The sequence below is a fragment of the Didymella exigua genome, assembly GCF_010094145.1.
Source record: "Didymella exigua CBS 183.55 unplaced genomic scaffold M421scaffold_1, whole genome shotgun sequence".
Classification (NCBI taxonomy): Eukaryota; Fungi; Ascomycota; class Dothideomycetes; order Pleosporales; family Didymellaceae; genus Didymella; species Didymella exigua.
The window spans coordinates 1,191,592-1,210,211 of record NW_022984775.1 but is presented as its reverse complement, the minus strand read 5'-3'; the positions used below and the strand labels follow the sequence as shown (position 1 = coordinate 1,210,211).

The following is an 18,620-nucleotide window of genomic DNA, read 5'->3' as shown; positions in this document are numbered from 1 at the left end:
ACTGGGAATGAGGACAGAGTGGTTAAAAAAAAACAGGATGACATCTCCTCTTTCACAATGGGCAAAGGAGAATTGGGTTTGGCGACTGATGGCTGCTGTTGAAACGTGAGAGCGCGAGCATTTCGCGGTCTCGGCAGTTCGGTTGCCCGAGCAGCGCTATCGCCCCAAACAAATTCGAACACGCTCTACCACGCGCATCTGCCCTACTTCGCACAGCCCGAGCCGACCCATCATGGAGGCGACTATCAGATCAGAGTTATCATCGGAATTAACGAGGATTATTGAGTGCCCATACCCGGCTTCGTTGTCTGTGAGTATTACCCGCATACGCAGCTTGTATATAGATATTAATGCGCTGATACCACAGAAACTAGAAGATCTCCTTATTCGTGCAGATGCTGTGATCATACAAGCCTGCATTAACGATCGATCTCCGTGTGCAGTAACAAGGTTGGCTACGCTTATTTGCGATGCTCTGCCACTATGGGCGTACACGACACATGTATTGCAGCTTCTCTGTATGTACCATCAGCCCTTACATCTGGGAACCGAACTAATTCGATGAAGGTTGTTCTTCAGAGTTCACTGAGAAGCTATTGGTGCAAAGCCCAGGTCTACTCAACGTTTTACTTACCAAAGCGAACTCCTCGCAACGGGACTTCGAGGATGTAAGTGTTGTCCCGTAGGTTCATGGACTATACTGACTCCATTCAGTACCTAGACCTTTGCGTGCAGCTCTTGTCAAGACCCCTGCCGGAGACTATCGCGTTACCTGCAATTGCTCAAACGTTTTTCCTTCGTGCTTTCGAGCGAGCCTCGCAGAATCCAGACGTAAGCACCCTCCAGCCTGTCTACAGTATGCTCAATGGGGCCTGCCGAAAGCTTCTCAGTCTCATGCCTGCCGAGGTTCGACAGCAGTTCGATCGAGAGCTATGTCACATCTTGTCATCCAATGGAACCGGACAGAACTCCATGTTGCTGCTGTGGTGCTTTGGGATAGTCATTCTTGCGGAGCATCCCGAAGAGTTCAGTGAATCACAGAAATTTGGTCTCGACCAGCCAACGTCGACAGCAGGTCTTGACAGGCAATGGAAGACAGCATCCGGGCGCAAACTGTTCGGCTCTCTAACTGGGCTGTACAAGACCATCAGTTTGACCTACCTCAGTGTGATCTGGGCGATCAAGGGCGACGTTGGTGTTTCAGACGCTGAGGCCATCGAAGGCATACGCATCGCGGTAAGAACCTTGAGCTTCGTGGAGACCGAAGTACGAGCAGGTTGGCCGAGCTCCAGCGCACTGGCGAAGAACATCTTTCCCAAGCTCCCGGCAAAGATCTTGCGTGAGGGCATCAGTCCGGCAATTCAACTTGAAGCTCTGTGCTTCTTCGCCATGATAACAGGAGCGAACGACCTTCCCATGGAGATCGTAATACAATACCAGCGCTGCTTAGCTACACTCAAGGAGCTCGCAGACTCGGACGCGTTGCGGGAGGTTCTGCTGGTCTCTCTTCCTATCTATGCTGTAAGTCGGACGCTGGTTACGAGCTTTGACCTGGCTGATGTTAATAGCCTCAAATGCAAGACAGTCTATTCCGAACTTTACTTTCGGACACGCTTGACGATTGCGCCTCAGGCTCTACATCACGTCCGCGGAACAGTCTTGTCATACTGGCGGACACTTTGTCTGTTGTGTCTTTGACCTGTCCAGTCTTGAGCACGAAACTACTCCAGGCTCTGTCATCTTCATCATTGCAGGGGAAGGTTTGGAACTTGGTACGCAATGATACACTGGCCACAGAATTCGGGTGCTGTACGTACGTCGCTTCGTTGCACCAGGAGGTACTCGCCGCTACGATGTCGTTGATCCTGAATCTCGCCATTGCAGCGCGCCCTGAGGAGCTGTCATTGTCGCCTCACCTCGCCCTTGGATTAATCAAAAGGCAGCGTAAGCTCCCTCACATCCTGAGGCAGTGCTCACATGCGGCGAGCAGTCCGAATGAAAATTCGATATCGCTATTCCAGCAAAAGTCGACCCCTTTCACCGGCCAGCACCTGCAAGATTGGAGAACCCGCCTGAATTCTGAGCTAGAAAGCCAGAACTCATATCAGCGTGACTCCATTGTACGCTCGGTGGCGCAGATCTGCCAGGATCTTGAAACGCGCTGTAGTACCGTGGAGGAGCCCTTACGGCAGGAAAAAGCAAGATCACAAGAGCTTGAGCAGCGCGTACAAGAGCTCAGTGAGCAAGTGTCTTCACTTGAGTCGCAAGCGGCAGATGATCGATTCCATCTTGATGGGCTAGAGGATGAAAAGCTTGGTCTTGCAGATGAAAAAGACCGCGTTTCTGCCAGACTGGACGAGCTTCGAATGCAAATGAAGGAGGCCAACCGAGATGCTGATATGGCTCTGCGTATCGCCAGGGAAGAGTTCAATGCTCGAGAGCTTGAGCTGCGCTCAACAATCTTGAATCACGAAGAGCAACTTCAGACCCGGGAAAGCAGCTTGAGAGAGCTCAACAGCACTCTGAGCAAGGTGAGAAATACTTCGGAGCATACCGAAGAAGAACTTCGTGCTCTCGGTGAGCGATACGAAGATCTGCAGACTCGCCTGGGCGACACTAGCCGCCAGCTAGACGACGAGCGCGTGGCAAAATTCCAGCAATCGGAGGAAATACTAAGGCTTAAAGAGCGTGGCATCAACCTCGAGTGTCAGCTTCAGACCACTGAGTTAGAACTAGAAGCGATCACAGAGCAGCTGAGTGGTCTCGAAGTCAGTCATCAGGAGCTCAGACAGTCCTCTGATGAAGCATTGAGGGATATGGAGGCCAAGTACACGACTGATATGGAATCTGCTGCCATAAGAGCAGGAGAGGAGTGTGACAAGCTGAATAGCAAGCTTACGGATATTGTTCAAATCAATCGACATCTGAAGGATGCCCACGATAAGACCCGGAGAGAGCTGCATACTCTACAGAACACATTCTCGACACTGGAAACGAAAGCACAAGAGCTTGACGTGTTATGCGGAGAGCAAGAAGAGGAGTTAGAGGAGCTACGAACTCTGCGAAGAAATGTATTAGCCTCGATGGGCCTTGCAACACAGAACCCTTTGGCGATTCGCTCAGCGTCTCGATCCCAGAAGGATGGCACGGTGCCAGAAAGTCCACGAGGATCGCGAGAGCACCGTCGTCGCAAGTCAGCCATCCAGACCCAGGATGTAACATTGAGGGCTTCCGCAATAGCCCAGGACTTCACCAATACTGCGATGGAAAACTCTGCTGAAGCATCTTTCGCTTCGTCGAGCCAAGAGCCGCAGAATGGCTCGACGCCTAAGCGCCAGAAGCCTCACCCGTCTTTCAAAGTGCCTACGATGCAGACGCCCTTCAATCAAAGACCGGCTCTTGCTTCACGCTCGACGTCGAAGAAACTGTCGCCCATCAAGCGATCTGCTCTGCGACAGATGTCCCCTAATCGCAGGTACACAACCGTGGGATTCGCCGGAGTTTCCCAGACCGAAGATCAAGAACAGACTCAGGAACCCCCCTCGATACACAAGAGGCGAGAAAGTATCCACGGCGTAACTCAAGAGGACTTTGATATGGATGATTTCCTGGCAGGGACGCCGTTCACGCCGGGCGCATTCGCATCGGGTACTGGGAGACTCCCAGGAGACGACGAGGCAACAACAACAGAGCTCTGAGGCTGTCTTGAAGCCTTGTTTGTTCATGTGGATGACCTTTGTAATGGCGGTCTCAGCCCCACAGAAACCTGCTTACGAAGCCGTTCAAGGGTCGATCAAAGTGTCAATGCTCCAGATCTCAGTCTCACTTGCGTACAATTATCTGCCTTCATTCGTTTAGCGTGCTCTCAATTACAAAGTCATGGCTATGAATTCTCTGGCCAATCGCTCTACTTGAATCCTCTCGATTTGACTTCCTAGGCGCCTACTCGAGCGACTACGACCGTTCTCCAAATGTTAAAGTCATCTATCCTAGAGCTCTACCTTTCACGATAATCCTCTCGCCAGTCACCCTCGGCGCTTTCTTGTCGAAGCACCACTTCACCCTCTCATGCAAACGCTCAGATATCCGCTACCATCATTCTCGGACTTCAACTAAATTCCAACATTCCTTCTCTGAGGCTCTGGTATCAGTTCTCGTGGAGGCTGTCCGCCTCGGTTTCTGCCTACTATTTGCTAGCGAGCTCAATTTGCGGCTTCCTCACCAGCACCATTCTTCCAAACAACAAACAACAAGTCGACTCACTTAACTTCACAGCTGTAGCTTGGTCAGATCGATCAAGTGGCGCTTATATATCGCGTTGCGAGATCAGTTGCGCTGCAATACGAGCGTGCGCGCCTTCACCTGTCCGCTTCATCGCCGCCCATCCATCGCCCCTTGCCTGACCGAATTGGCAGTCGCAAACAAACGATTCTCACCACCTAATACTCAACGTTCTGCTCGCTTTTCGCGAACAAGCGCGCTGGTAAGCAAGCTGCCCTCCTACTCACTTGACCGACTTCGCCCACACCACTCCCACCATCGAGCCAGCATACCCTACACGCATTACCACACTTAGCGGTAGTAAATAAAATTCTTCCGAGTGAGGGTCGCTGAGGCCTGATCTCGCTCACAGCCTGCATCATGCGTCGGCAGACTAGTGGCCGTGTGCAGAGCGACTACAGAAGCTATGGCTACCAAGGCGATGGTAACAGCTCGGACGGTCCTACATACTTGAACAGTTCTGGTGGCTCTAGCAATCAAGATGGTCCTACACGACCTGTCATCAGGCCTTCGAATCGAGTCAGCCACTTGAAGACTCCGGAGCTACCGCGTGTAACTCCTAGCGGAGCCGAATCACCTATGGCATCAGAGACACGCACCAGCGAGAGACCCACCTTCTCATTAAACGGACAGCAGATCAAAGAAACGTACAAGCCTCGACTAAGGGCGGCTACCAGCTCACCGAGGCCGTCAACACCTGTCTCACGGGCCTTCCGGACCAACAGCCCTGGCCAGCGTGCGAATACACAAAACACATCCAACCGGCCTCTGACTCGCAACACTCGAGGTCATTGGGCCTTGCAGCAGGAATTGAAGGTAAAGATCTTGGGTATTACCAAGAAGCAATGGACCAAAGACGTCTATTTCGCTGTGTCTAATTATGGCAATGTGACAAGAATCGACATGGAAGCCGGCAGCCGGGACAATAACGCATGGGTGGTCTTCCAGTACGTCGATTTATACGTCTTACGAGTTCTTCGCTAATGTATGACTACAGGCCTCCTCCCAAGAAGCTCCCACCTCAGCTCTGCATCGGTCGAAAGCATGAGGTCCGGCATCCCACCCTATTCACCGTCCCCAGCCCCGTCAACTCAGCAATACAGTATCAGGAGAACAACATTCTTTATGCGAACTACATCAGTTTTGGAATACAGACAGAAAAAAAGAGCTTGGTGAACATGCACGAAGTGCACGCCGCCGGCGAAGTCCAGATCAAGCTCAATCTGAGACGCAAAGAGGTCGAGGTGCAATTTCCTCTTACGATTGACAAACAGAAACATACCTGTTCCTTCCAATTACCAATCTCACAGCTCTCAGGTATTCACAAGACAGAGGATGGACGTAGATCGTCTTCTATAATCATACCGTTCGACCGACCTCCTCAGTTCTTTGTCCAGAAAAAGCCAACGACGAAAGACGACAGCATGTTTCCTACAAAAGAGCGTAGCTGGAGTGTTTGGAGTACGATGTTCCGCGAGACTGACGTTATCGACGGCCGCACAAGGGGATGTATGCAGACACTGCCACTCTCGGACGGCAGGGGCTCAGCGATCATCGACATAGGTAAGATGGCAGCCATTCCATGAGGAACTAGCACTCACACGATACCAGGCCGCTGGACCACCTACCAATTGTGCTTCGATTCAAGCACTCTGTCCGGGGCACAGTTCGAAGAGTTCCGTAACGCCCTCGGTGACTTCGGCGTAGCGCTTAAAGACTGCGATCAATTCGACATAAGCTCAGAGCGACCGTCTCCCCTCGCCACAATGTTGGAAGAAGAATACACGGGAACACTCTCTTCTCTTCAAGCTCTGCAGACAACATCCTCAATCTTTGACGATCTTGCTTTCGGTCTTGTCCACTTGAACTTCCCAGTACGCTATCAGCTCGAATCCTGTTTGTCGAACGGCTTCATCAAGGAGAGTAACATCACCCGCAAGTTTCTCGAAGACCTTCGAGCATTGGATCCTTCTCACGCCACCCACATACTTGAGAAGGTTGTCCGTAAGCAGCGCGTCTATTACGATCCCATGGATATCTTCAAGACACGCACAAAGCTGACGCCTCAAAGGCTCATTCCCAAACATTGTGTAATGCAACGATCTGTCAACATTACACCCACCATGATGCATGTCGCGTCACCAGTCATGGAGATCTCCAACAGGATCACTCGCCAGTACCTTGCGGATTCCGATCGCTTCATCCGGGTAAAGTTCACAGATGAGAAGGGTGAAGGTGCTTTAAGGAACATGTCCGGAGGCAGACATGATGCTCTGTTCAACAGAGTGAGCCGTGCGATGAAAAACGGTATTGTCGTCGCTGGTCGATACTACGAGTTCCTTGCTTTCGGAAATTCCCAATTTCGAGAAGCTGGTGCCTACTTCTACTCACCGACGTCCACCAAGTCAGCGCATGACATCCGTGTGACACTGGGTGACTTCAGCGATATCAAGTCTGTCGCCAAGTATGGTGCCCGAATTGGACAGTGCTTCTCAACCACTCGAGCCATGCAAACTACCGTCGCCGTGCATGCCATCGATGATATCGAGCGTAACGGATACACTTTCACCGATGGTGTTGGAAAACTATCTCTCTTCCTGGCTCAGATGGCGGCGCAGGACCTTGGCTTGCAGAACCCTTTCGATGACCCGCCATCTTTGTATCAATTCCGTCTGGGTGGCTGCAAGGGTGTACTTGCTCTTGACCCGGCTATCAAGAAGACAGAGGTCCACATCAGGCCGAGTCAGTTCAAGTTCAAGGCCCCGTACAATGGACTCGAGATCATCCGCTGCTCATCTCTCGCTACACCGTTCTTCAACCGACAGGTTATCATCGTGCTGTCAGATCTAGGTGTGCCAGACCATATCTTCATTCGGAAGCAACAACAGATGATCAACGCTTGCGAGCTGGCCATGATGGACAAGACTGAAGCACTGAAATGCCTTCTGAACCATATAGACATGAACCAGACGACCCTCACAATGGCCAGCATGGTTCTAGACGGATTCCTTGATACTCAGGAGCCGTTCATGATGTCTCTCTTGCATCTTTGGCGCGCCAGTACGATCAAAGAGCTCAAGAAGAAGGCTCGGATTGTCATTGATAATGGTGCCTTCGTATTGGGCTGCATTGACGAGTCCGGCATACTGCAAGGCCATCGCGATGAGCCTCAGTCTCGCCACGACGCCACTAGGGACGAAAAGCTTCGCACACTACCCGAGATCTTCATTCAAGTTGATGACACAAGCAGGAAATGCCACTACAAAGTCATCAAGGGCGTTTGTATACTCGCTCGAAACCCATCACTACATCCCGGCGATATTCGCATCGTTCGCGCAGTCGATGTCCCAGCACTGCACCATCACAAGAATGTGGTTGTTTTACCCCAAACTGGCGACCGCGATCTCGCAAACATGTGCTCGGGAGGTGACCTCGATGGCGATGATTACATGGTGTTGTGGGACAAGGACCTGCTACCGAAACTCATCAACGTTCCGCCAATGGATTTCACGCCTGAGAAGCCCGTGGAGCAGAATGGCCCAATCGATATCCGAGCTGTCGGCGACTTTTTCGTAACGTACATGAAGAATGATTCGCTTGGTAAAATTGCACACGCGCACCTGGCACAGGCTGACCAACAATCCGGGGGCGTCACTAGCGATATCTGCATAGAGCTTGCCAAGCTACATTCTCAAGCGGTCGACTATCCAAAGAGCGGTATTCCGGCTGTCATGGATCACGCGCTGAGGCCGAAGAAATGGCCACACTTCATGGAGAAGCGTCATCTAACCGCAGCCCAGATATATCAGTCCAAGAATATCTTGGGTATGTTGTATGATCAAGTGCAGCTGGTAGACTTCCTCCCCATGTGGGAGGACAAGTTTGACCAACGAATTCTCGACGCCTTTGACCTAGACGAAGCTCTACTGGATATGGTCGCAAATATCAAATCGAAGTACGACAATGACCTGAAGAGGCTGATGGCCAAGCACGGTATCCAGACAGAATTCGAAGCTTTCTCGGTGTTTGTTTTGGAGCACAATGAAGAGACGCGCGATTACAAGTTTGCCGAAGAGTTCGGTCAGATCATCAGAGTCCTGAAGTTACAGTATAAGGAAATGTGCATCCACGCCTCTGGAGCCAGCACTATTGTCGATTGGGGCCAGATCGGACCTTTCGTCGCGGCAATGTACACGGTGAGCGCGCAACAGACGAGGGACGCGCTCAAGGAGTGCAACATGACCAAGACGGTTGGAGGTCAACAAGTGCCCGTACGTAACAAAGACGCCGAGAGCATGCCACTGATGTCGTTCCCGTGGATCTTCCACAGCGAGCTGGGCAAGCTGGCGACTGGAAACAAGGCAATGCAGCTCGACGTCGTGCACGAGCAGCGTCGACGTAAGCATCGCGCGAACAAGCCCGGGGCAACAGACGAGTTGGGTACTGCGGAAACGAATCAAGGTATTACTCGGATTGGAGAGATGCTCAACCTGGACTTTGGAGATCCTCAGGCGATGGCAGCAAGCGAGCAGCAGCATGAGATTGGTGTACAAAGTGGAGTGGAAGTAGCAGAGTCCAGCAAGGAACGCAGAGGTTCGCTGCCTGTCGCATCGCCGTCAGTACTGGAACCATAGGATGAGTTCTTGCGAGGTCAGGATGCACGACAGGCGGTGGCCCAAAGAGGGACAAGTCGGTTGAAAGGATGGTAGAGACAAGCCTGAGCAAGGAGGCATTCGGCTTCTTGACCCTTGATGGTCCTCGGTGGCGGAGTATGTACGATAGGTACAACTTCAGCAGAAAAAGCGCAAAAAAATCAGAAAGAAAGAAAACGAGAACAAGACTGAAGATGTGCAGCCTTGGTCATCTGTTTTGTCTTTCTTTGATTTGAGCTTTTGCATGAGACTCAGCTCTCGCCCCCAGCCCCCCTCTCGAAAACCTTCACACTCCCATCCCCCTTGATCTGGTACAGAAACTCTTTGCCCTTCCCGGCGTCGTCCTCGGTCGAGGTGCCCTCTTCCTCTAACCCCAGGTCCTGCCACCCAGTCCGCTGCTCGGTGACTCTGACCACGCCCGACACATCACGCGCAACGCCCGTGTCGAGCACCCTGGTCCCGATCAGTCTGGCGCTCATGTGCGCGATCTTAGTCAGCAGGTTGAACTGGCTAATCTCGAGCGGTTGCGCGGGTGCTGAGGGCGATAACAGGGGGGTGTCGGCGTGCAGATGGGTGAGGATGTGGGAGACACCGGGAAGAGTGTGCAGCTGCAGGAGCAGGGACACAAAGGACGAGGTCGGTGTCGAGGAGAGGGCGAGGTAGGCGTCTGGGCTGTCGAGGATGAGGAGCGTTCTGCGCGTCGTCGTGAGCGCCGAGAGCGAGGTCACGGCACGTGCGAGCGTGTCTTTGAGGTGGGCGAGGTCCAGCGATGTCAGCGTCAGGTCGCCTGCTGTCTGGCTGCGAGCGGGCTGTGTGGGTGCTGGCGGCCCTCGGGCGGGTACAGCGCGTCCAGGCGGTCCTCGCGCAGGCAACATGTTCCCCGTCCTCTGCGGCGGATCAGCGACCGGCGTCGTCCGCGCAGGAAGCAGGCCAGTGTGTGCCTGCGACGTCTGCATCTGCGCATCCCGCTCGCCGCCCATAACCAACCCACCCAGCCCATCCACAAACACAACCCGCTTCTCCCTTCTCAACCGCTCCAGATCCAGCCCCGCGCCCTTGCGCGCCTCCAGCCGCCAGAAGGCGTAGTCGCGCATCCACGACACGAGCACGACGTTGTGGCCGCCATCCTGCGCGCTGCCGCTGCCCAGCGCGTCGCAGAGGATCCGCACCAGCAGCCAGTTTGCGCTGGCGCCCAGTGTGCTTGTGACCAGGAGCTGTGCGTCGGCGCGGGGCAGCGTGATGTAGGGTTGTAGCAGCGGGGGAATGCGGGTTGACGGGTTCATCGTGTGCGGACGCGGACGCGGACGCGGGGAGGAATCATGACGGTGGAGTTTCTGCAAGGCTTGCCCGCGGGCTACCGTACCTATCGATAAGACGGGTTGGAGAGAGACATGGGATAGATGGGTCTAGTTATCCAGGGACTGGTAACTTTGCATCACGCCGGGTTCACGGGCTTTTGAAGTTGAAAGTCTGATTCCAGCTAAAGCGAACTGGTGCTATATGGGGTTATCTCGAAAACAAGCCAATGCCATCCAATGCGCGCCGATGATGCCGCCATCTTGGTGGGATACATAGGAAACCTCCCTTGCTCGTCCTATCCACATTTATGGCTCTTCATGTCCGCGCTGACATGGCGCGCTCCACAAACTGCGCAAAGAAGCTCCTCCACTCCTTCTCCTTCTTGGCGCCCTCGAAAGCGCCCGCCAGTGTGCGCAGGTACTGGTCCACGACGTCGCCGCCAACACCCATGCCACTCAAGTCGCTGCGTAGGCGCTCGACGTAGGGCTCGCCGACCTTCTTGATGATCTCCGTCTGCAGGTTGGCCGTCTCGTGGAGGACTTGCTTGGCTTGCGCGTCCTTGGAGTTGAAGCCGGGTGAGGCAGGGATGGACCACACGAGAGGCGAGAAACGCTCGACCACGTAGTTGTCGAAGCCAGGGAGGGGCTCGGTGCTCGGAGTCGTAGGTGTAGCGTTCGCGCCGGGTCCGACCTTGTCGGGGCCGCTCCAGACGTTGATCATACGGATGATGACGCAGATGGCGAGGCGTGCGGTCTGGTAGTCGCGTGTGTCGCGGGCGAACGTCTCGATTGACGAAACCACAGGCTCGAATGTTGCTTGGTTGGTTGCGCTGACGAGCACAGAGCCAAGGTTCTGGTTGAGAACAACAGTGATGAAATTCAGGTATTCGCGGCGGAGCTCAGCCAGTTGGATCTCGTCGTCTGTCCCTGATGGTGTCACAGCGAGCGCTGTGAAGATGCGCTGCAGGACTGGAGTCATGACAGTGTCTAGGATGCTTGCAATCTCCGACTTGAAAGTGAAGATGACCTGGGCAAGAACCTTGAGGAAAGTACTGATTTCGTCCATGGAGGAGCTGAGAGACAACAAGCCCTCGATCCAAGATGGAAGCTGCTGCAGGAGTCTTGCGCCGAGAACCGATATGAGTCGGGAGAAAGCAAAGCGTGCGGCGTGGCGGATCGAACCGGAGGTATTGAGGGATTGAAGTGCGACGAGAATGGCTTCAGAAGCTTTGGTGAACTCGTCGGCAACTTCGGTGAGCGGTGCGGTGCTGTTGTTTGCCGTAGGCACCCAGTCAGAGTACCCACGCGCGAGAGTACCTAGGGCCATGATGATGTGGTGGGTCTGGAGAATTGATTGTTCGTCTCCGTTGCGGGCCCGAGGAAGTGCCTGCTCCATGTCGGCGAACAGAGGACTCATGATCGTGCGAGCGTACAGCTGTTTGTTTTCTGTTGATACTGTGTTTGCAGAAGCGATGCAGCCAATAGCCTCGAAGAGATACAATTGAGAGTTGAACAGGGCATCCGCAGACTGGTCATCCTCGTCCGAAGACATGTCATCCTCAGAGTTATCAGGGACTTCGGCCTTGATTGTGAGCAAGTCTCCAACAGCCTGGATGATGTTGTAAGAAACGTTGCCCAGTTGGGCTCGCAGGTGCTTGACTAGGCGCTGGAAGAGGTACCACGATCGCGAGCGGACCTTGACATGGTTGCTGTGTGTCAGAGTCACGAAGTTCTCTAGAACTTTGGGGATGAGCTGAGGGTTCTGTTCGAAGAATTGATAGTACCGGACGCAGATCTCCATGTACTGAAGCTGGACAGCGGGGTGTGAGTAGTTAGCTAGACCTGAAGATGTCAGTACTGCGTGCTACACGTCCAGTCTGGAATGCACCCACCTGAGTCAATCATGCTGTGCATCATACCCACAAGCTGCTGAGCAGCAACAGAAGAAGGCTCACGCTTTGCGTACAAGCCCTGATTCCTCACTGCAAGCTCTCCGAACAAGTACATCTCGTAGAGGGCCAACTCAAGATCACGCCAATTCAAGCTCTGGTCGCCCTGTGATAGACGTCCAAAGGTCCCATTTACTACACGGCTGAGGGTCTCAATGTAGTACGGCTCATCGATGGCTGTCACGGTCTGTTGCAGAACGTGGAGACGTCTCCGCAAGTCCTGGAACTCCGCCTCGTCTGTTTGCTCGTCCTCCTCGCCCCAACTTGCGGTATCATCGTACTTCATCTTCGCAATGATGGCGTCCAGCACAGGTGGCAGTATGGCTGCGTATTGCGGTGGTACGGTGCCGTTCTTCTTCTGAAGCTTTCGCAGGAATGTGAGGAGGTCGGTGAGAGCTGGGATAACGGTGGAGCAGACTTCGTCGTATTGATCGGCGAAGAAGCGCAGGAGGTAAGGCGTGAAGATTCGAATAAGGTCATCGGCTCGCTGGCGGGTTTGGTCGTTGGCGGCGTCGCTCTCCAGGATCTTCACAACGTCGAATACGATGTTGTTAACGAGTTTCGCTACAGTCTCCGCAAGATCGTTGTCGTAGTTGGGGCTGTTGTACTCCGCGAGCGCTGGGCTTCCCAGGAGCTGGCCCACGACGTCTGAAAGATTCAGAAACAAGATGAGCTCGATTTTGTCGCCCGGGCTCATCTTCTTGCCCACAATCTCGGAAAAGGTGTCAATAGCTGCATCGCGCACCCTGCCAGCTGGGCTCTCGGGATCGTTGATGCCCTGTTGTCCCGCCATCTCCAGGAACGTGCCGATCATGGACTGGTTTACAATAAGATTGATATCTGTCCAGCTGACCCATCGACCAATTGTGCGCAGGCACATATCGACGAGTCCGAGATCAATCTCCCTCCACTTGCCGAGGATCTCCTGCCATGATACTGAAATCTTCTGGGCGTCTCGTTGTCGAATCAGATCCTTCAGCTCGGTGTTGCGCTTCTTTTCGTCCTCTGGCCTCGCAACTAGTTGATCGGCGATTTCGTCGTGTACTTGACCAAGCACGCGCAGGTAGAGAAAAGTTGTAGCCGTGTTTGCACTGCCGATGACTCCCTGGTCGCCAGCGAGAGAGCGAAAATCGTCGAAAAAGGACTGCCACGAAGAAGGGTATAACGCTACAAAGAGATAAGTCATAGTCTGCATCAGCTTGTTCTGTATATGGTTCGTGTCGGTCGAGCTACTGCCAGGCGCATACGACTGGCGGACGTGACTCATGAGCGTATCCTTGATGTATGCGAGGCTCCGCTCGTCGAGCCGGTGCTCTTGGATAGCGTTGTTGACGAGGTCGAGCGAGGTATGCCGGATGATGTCCGACGGACGAGGGTCGCGGATGAATAGCGCCAGCGCGGCTTGCCATGCTGTGCCTTCTGCTCGCAGCTGGTTGAGGTAGTCTATGGCCTGGCCGCGCAGCTGCTGACTCGAGGTCGGGTCCGAGGCGATTTGGATGGCATTTTCGACCTGCAGGAGCAACGAGCGTCAGTAAAGATCTGTGCAGTGCAGGCATGTGACAACGTACCTGGGCCTCCATTTCCTCCGCCGTCTCGATGCGGTAAGATGTATGTATAGTCAAGGGCAGTCGGTGAGGGACTCAACCATACAGGGGCGTGTACAGTATGGTTCAGGGTCGTTTCGAAGTGATGTGATGTGCTACCGAGTGCTTGGGCGGAGCGAGGACTTCATTGTGGGAATGTTGCGGGCGGTGAAAGTAGGCTTCGGCGGGGCACGCTCGAGTGATGTGCAGGCGATGTGCAGGGGTGCTGGTGAACGAGCTGGAAAGAAAAACCGGAGCTAGCAGGTCAAATTTCCTTTACGCTCGAGCACGCACGACAGGTGTTGTTGGCCCTTTGTTGATGTGCAGCTGGCGTGTGTATGCTGCCCGTCAAATGTGATGTGCCGAGCTTTGGTGGGCTGTCAACCGCTGCCCGAGCCCGCCGTCGCGTGACACGGGCCATTGAATTATTGCGCAGGATCCACAAACTTTTCGAGTGATGCTTTGACAGGTCTCGAGGCAGCGAGGAGATGTTCAGCAAGTTCATTCGTGTTGACTATGTACAGTGCATTTCGCCTTTTGTTTCTTTTTCGTGATTCTCGAATTCCACGACCCTACAGCTTGGGTTTATCATTCGAATCGCTTCGACGGCGATCAGCACGTGCTATTGATCATACAGTTCGATCCACGTACTACGCGTTCAGGTGCTTCGCCGCCCACTCGACGTGGTCATCCGCAAAAGAGGCCATGAAGTAGTAGCTGTGGTCGTAGTCGGGCTGCATGCGCAGCTGGATGCCCTTGTCGTTGCCGGCCTGCTTGGCTGCCTCGATCAAGTTCTCTGGCAACAGCTGCTTCTGCTTGTAGAAGTTGTCGCCAGTGCCCTGTCGTCTGTCAGCTTTATTACAATGTGTGCGGTGAAGGTACGTACAACGTCGATGAGCATCTCGAGCGGCCCCTTCCACTGCTTGACAAGCTCTGTGGCGTCGTGCTTCTTCCACTCCTCCTCGTTGTCGCCAATATACCCCTTGAAGGCCTTCTGGCCCCACGGCGCGTTGATGGGGTTGGCAATTGGTGCAAAGGCGGACACGGACTTGTACTTTCCGGGGTTCTTCAAGAACAAGGTCAAAGCACCGTGGCCTCCCATGCTGTGCCCTGTGATGCTGACCTTGCTGGAGTCTAGCTCCTTGAACTGTGAGAAAAGCGCGTCGGGAAGCTCCTTTGTGATGTACGAATACATGTTGTAGCCTTTCGTCCATGGCTCCTTGGTGGCATCGATGTAGAAGCCTGCACCTGACCCAAAGTCATACGACTCGTCCTCGCCCTCGATGTTCAGTCCCCCTGTCAAGACATTAGTCAAGCACTCACGCATCAATGGCAGACAACGCACTTGGTGATGTGTCGGGGTACACAATGGCAATGCCGTGCTTGCTGGCACCGTGCTGGAAGAATCCCTTTTCCGAGCAGTTGGCCGCGGTGCATGTGAGACCAGAGAGGTAGAACAGCACCGGGACCTTTGCGCCAGACTTCAATGCCTGGGGCGGCAGGTACAGGTTCAGGGCCATGTCTGTGCTGGTGCTCGACGACTTGTGCTTGAGCTGGAGCAGCTTGCCCCCGAAGGAGGCGATGGTGCCGGTAGTTTCGAAAGACATGATGGCTCGTCTGGTGTGGTACGAGAAGGAGTGGTGGTGGTGGTGGTGGTGGAGGCGCGGAGTCGCAGTGTGCAGCAGTAATGCTCGAAGCAGTGGCACTTTTGAAGCTGTCCTCATAAGTGACGTTGGCGGGGCTTCTTAGCGGGGTAGACCTAATGGGTAGCTAAGGGCGGAATTACTGGATCAAGACGTCGGATCCGCAGCCGGTCACGTAGATACGCGGACAAGACTTGGGGATTGTGTGAAACTCGGTTCTGATTCGGGGGGTATAGATGCGCAGCCATTCAAAGACCGAAGATGCCCCGTCAGTTTTCCTACCAAAACTCCAAGCCCAATGCAGCCAAGACAAACCCTCTCAGACGCGCAGTACTCTATATCAGCAGCTCCTCGCACGTCCAGTCCTCGTAGAAGCCGTCGGGCAGGTATCTTCGTACCACGAGGGGGATCTTCTTCTCGCGCAGCTCCTTGGCCGCGATCTGAAGGGGATCTGTCATGCCCTCGACGTCGATCAGGACAGGAGCGTTTCCACTGCGTAGCTGTCAGTTCCCCTGCCAGGTATGCTGCTAGCGCTAGCTTTGCCTACCTGATCTGCAGCGCCCTTGTGCCCAGCACGCGCGCCTTCTCGTACTTGGTCATGTACGGTGTTGTTGTGCGGTTCTCGTTGGGCACCTTCTTCGCCTTCTCGGCGTCGACCGAGTTCATGGCCTTGTCCTTCGCAGCAGTCGCGGCGCTTGCGTCTCCCGACACTACGATGTTGTCGTCCACGTCTGGGTCCTCGCCGCCCTCGGCGTCGTCTACGTCGTCCATGATTTCGGGCTCTGCTTCCTCATCGAAGTCGATGGCGCCGCCACTGCTTCATGTCAGCGTCGGCGTCCGCAGTCTAGGGGCCCCCAATGCGCCCGTGTTGCGCTGCGCGAGGTAGCCGTGCACGTACTCGTAGCCGTCGTCGCCAAAGCCGCCGTCGTCGCCGCCGTAGTCAGACATGGTCGCGTTCGAAACGTTTGCGTGTGCGTGTGCGTGTGCGTGTGTGTGTAGTTTGGGGCGTGGGAGAGTCTGGCGTCGATGTTGGGCGGGCTGGCGTTGTGTTGCTGCACGTCAAAGAGCTGGCGACAAAAAGATAGATCCATTGAATCGCGCCGCCAATCAGCTCCACACGCCAAGAGTTCGAGCTCACCGTCCCACTTAATTTTCCCATCTGCGCCATCCTCGGAGATTCCGCGTCGCGACGCACCCGCGGGCATTGCAATGGCTGTGAAGCGCAAGACAGACGGCAGCGCTGCCACTGTGGCGCAGAAGAAGTTGCGCACAGGTACGTCTTCCTCCAACTCCACCGCGTTGCGTCCTCTTGCTCACAATGCACAGGCCCTGCGGCAGCTTCCCCGGATTTGGGCTGGGCCTCAGACGACTCGGCCGACCAGATAGTAAACTTCACTGACAGCGGCGCCCGGAGAGCAGACAGCGAGGCCCGCAGGCAATGGCACTTTATCTGCGAGGTCGACGGCTGCGGCCAGCGCTTCAACCGGCCCTGCCGTCTCGAAGCACACATGCGCAGCCACAACAAGGAACGGCCGTTCGCCTGTCCCGAGATTGGCTGCGACAAGACGTTCCCTCGAAAAGACCACCTGCAGCGACATCTGCGGAACGCGCATCCCGGGGGGACTGAAGCCGGGGCGCACGTGTGCGATTGGGAAGCGTGCGGGAAGACGTTCACATCAGCCGGCCGACTCCAGCGACACAAAGACGTTCACGAATCGAAGCTGTACTGCACCGCGTATCCCCCATGTCACGAGTCCTTCCGGAAGCAGACAGCGTTGGAGGCACACGTCAAGAGCCAGCATAGGGCAATCAAGCCGTACCAATGCTCCTTTGTCGATCCGGAAACAAGCGAGAGATGCATGAAGGGCTACTCGACGGAAAACGCACTGCAAAAGCACAGCTCCAAGGCCCACAGAGATGAGGAAGAGGAGGAAGCACTCTTTTGCATGCTATGCATTACCCCGGGCACCGAGGCTGAGTCCATTGAGACTGACTCTGGCACCACAACAATACCCAAGAACCCGCTCTACTTCGCGACAGCCGACGAACTGCACGCACACTCGATCGAATGCCACCCCCCGGTATGCCCCGAATGCGGCCAGAAGTTCAAGAGCGAAGCGAACCTCAAATCACACACCGAAACCGTCCACAACGACACCGCCGCTCGCTACGCGTGTCCCAAGCCCCACTGCGACGCCCTGTTCACCCGCAAGCACAACCTAACCGTCCACATCCAATCCGTGCACGAGCACGTCTTCAGATACCAATGCCTCCCCACCGCAGTCAGCAAATCAAGGCACGCCGATCTCGCCAGCTGGGACGGCTCCAATGCATGCGGCCACTCCTTCAAAGCCAAGTCCTCGCTCGACAACCACATCCGCACCTACCACATGGGACAGGGGAACCGCAAAGAGCGTCGTCTCGCTGCAAAGAGCAGAAAGAAGGAAGACCCGTCTATGCTCACGCTACTCACCGGCGTGGGCTACGAAGAGGAGCGCGAGATCCCGTGCATCAAGACAGACTGCGCCTTCCGCTTCCACCGCGACGTCGATCTGCGCCGCCACCTCAAGGCCACGCACAGCATGACTGAGAACGAGGCCGCCGCCGCCATCCTCGAGCGTGACGCCGCCGCCGGCGGTCAGTTCTGGATCGGCGGCTTGGATCCAGGCGACGAGCTCATGTTCGACAGCGCGACGCCCAGTATGCCGCAGACGCCCATGCCGTACTTCACCGAGGCTGCGGCGTTGGACAGTCACATGAAGGCACTGGACGGGTACCCTGATCAGCGATTCCATCAGCTGAGCCTGCGCGATGAGGAGGCCGAGATGGATGCTATCATGGGCCTGGAGGAGTTGGCGCCCGCTGTTGATGCGGGAGCGGGGCTGCAGTGGGATTTGCTGGCGCCTGTTGAGCATTTCAATAGCATGGAGTAGGCACGACGACGCCTACCGCAAGTGATGATTCAGTGCAGTTAGCCATGCCGATACCCCAGCGAGCGCAATGCCATATGGTTTTCGAATTTGAGACTTTGCGTGGATTCAGAACGCTGTATGATATCTCAGTCTATGAAATGCGCGCGCTTCGCAGCGACCAGGTATCTTCTTCGTATACACATAAACATGATCATGAACAAAAAAAAATTGCGGAACCAGTCAGTAAACGCCTCCAGGACGCCAGCCCGCGCAACAACAGCACGAAATCGACACACTCTGAA

General features: G+C 54.8%; 7 protein-coding genes across 7 annotated transcripts; 3 read left to right on the top strand and 4 right to left on the bottom strand.

The window, feature by feature from the left end:
• Window positions 1-232: 232 nt before the first annotated feature.
• On the top strand, window positions 233-3,698 carry M421DRAFT_97228 (uncharacterized protein; the record flags this gene model as incomplete). Its single annotated transcript, XM_033598479.1, has 5 exons — window positions 233-310; window positions 368-518; window positions 568-668; window positions 715-1,521; window positions 1,569-3,698. The coding sequence occupies 5 exons, from the start codon at window positions 233-235 to the stop codon at window positions 3,696-3,698; spliced, it is 3,267 nt and encodes a 1,088-aa protein (XP_033454525.1).
• A 943-nt stretch (window positions 3,699-4,641) lies between these two features.
• Window positions 4,642-8,915, top strand: M421DRAFT_50170 (RdRP-domain-containing protein; the record flags this gene model as incomplete). Its single annotated transcript, XM_033594803.1, has 4 exons — window positions 4,642-5,228; window positions 5,279-5,844; window positions 5,893-7,772; window positions 7,815-8,915. 4 exons carry the CDS (start codon window positions 4,642-4,644, stop codon window positions 8,913-8,915), a joined length of 4,134 nt encoding a protein of 1,377 aa, XP_033454524.1.
• Window positions 8,916-9,184: 269 nt separating this feature from the next.
• On the bottom strand, window positions 9,185-10,216 carry M421DRAFT_51128 (uncharacterized protein; the record flags this gene model as incomplete). The annotated part of the gene is made up of 1 exon (XM_033594899.1): window positions 9,185-10,216. One exon carries the CDS (start codon window positions 10,214-10,216, stop codon window positions 9,185-9,187), a length of 1,032 nt encoding a protein of 343 aa, XP_033454523.1.
• Window positions 10,217-10,381: 165 nt separating this feature from the next.
• Window positions 10,382-13,862, bottom strand: M421DRAFT_117445 (Exportin-T). The gene is made up of 3 exons (XM_033587263.1): window positions 13,749-13,862; window positions 12,124-13,690; window positions 10,382-12,067 (listed from the first exon to the last, which is right to left on the bottom strand). Exons 1-3 carry the CDS (start codon window positions 13,758-13,760, stop codon window positions 10,548-10,550), a joined length of 3,099 nt encoding a protein of 1,032 aa, XP_033454522.1. The 5' UTR covers window positions 13,761-13,862; the 3' UTR covers window positions 10,382-10,547.
• Window positions 13,863-14,222: 360 nt separating this feature from the next.
• Window positions 14,223-15,653, bottom strand: M421DRAFT_415313 (S-formylglutathione hydrolase). Its single transcript, XM_033590655.1, has 3 exons — window positions 15,109-15,653; window positions 14,650-15,059; window positions 14,223-14,602 (listed from the first exon to the last, which is right to left on the bottom strand). Exons 1-3 carry the CDS (start codon window positions 15,368-15,370, stop codon window positions 14,414-14,416), a joined length of 861 nt encoding a protein of 286 aa, XP_033454521.1. The 5' UTR covers window positions 15,371-15,653; the 3' UTR covers window positions 14,223-14,413.
• M421DRAFT_415312 (RNA polymerase Rpb6) lies at window positions 15,603-16,413 on the bottom strand. The gene is made up of 3 exons (XM_033590654.1): window positions 16,305-16,413; window positions 15,954-16,220; window positions 15,603-15,898 (listed from the first exon to the last, which is right to left on the bottom strand). Exons 1-3 carry the CDS (start codon window positions 16,352-16,354, stop codon window positions 15,742-15,744), a joined length of 474 nt encoding a protein of 157 aa, XP_033454520.1. The 5' UTR covers window positions 16,355-16,413; the 3' UTR covers window positions 15,603-15,741.
• A 202-nt stretch (window positions 16,414-16,615) lies between these two features.
• Window positions 16,616-18,339, top strand: M421DRAFT_97223 (zinc finger protein 585A; the record flags this gene model as incomplete). The annotated part of the gene is made up of 2 exons (XM_033598478.1): window positions 16,616-16,679; window positions 16,733-18,339. The coding sequence occupies 2 exons, from the start codon at window positions 16,616-16,618 to the stop codon at window positions 18,337-18,339; spliced, it is 1,671 nt and encodes a 556-aa protein (XP_033454519.1).
• Window positions 18,340-18,620: the final 281 nt, after the last annotated feature.

Bases quoted from the DNA above. Each gene is read 5' to 3' on its own strand.
- M421DRAFT_117445 (XM_033587263.1), bottom strand. The intron at 12,068-12,123 runs GTGGGTGCATTC...CTTCAGGTCTAG, and splicing joins GCACAGCATGATTGACTCAG to CTAACTACTCACACCCCGCT.
- M421DRAFT_415313 (XM_033590655.1), bottom strand. From the start codon at position 15,370: ATGTCTTTCGAAACTACCGGCACCATCGCCTCCTTCGGGGGCAAGCTG. The intron at 15,060-15,108 runs GTGCGTTGTCTG...ATGTCTTGACAG, and splicing joins GTACCCCGACACATCACCAA to GGGGACTGAACATCGAGGGC. The intron at 14,603-14,649 runs GTACGTACCTTC...GACAGACGACAG, and splicing joins TCGAGATGCTCATCGACGTT to GGCACTGGCGACAACTTCTA.
- M421DRAFT_415312 (XM_033590654.1), bottom strand. From the start codon at position 16,354: ATGTCTGACTACGGCGGCGACGACGGCGGCTTTGGCGACGACGGCTAC. The intron at 16,221-16,304 runs GTACGTGCACGG...GACATGAAGCAG, and splicing joins TTTGGCGACGACGGCTACGA to TGGCGGCGCCATCGACTTCG. The intron at 15,899-15,953 runs GTAGGCAAAGCT...ACAGCTACGCAG, and splicing joins ACAAGGGCGCTGCAGATCAG to TGGAAACGCTCCTGTCCTGA.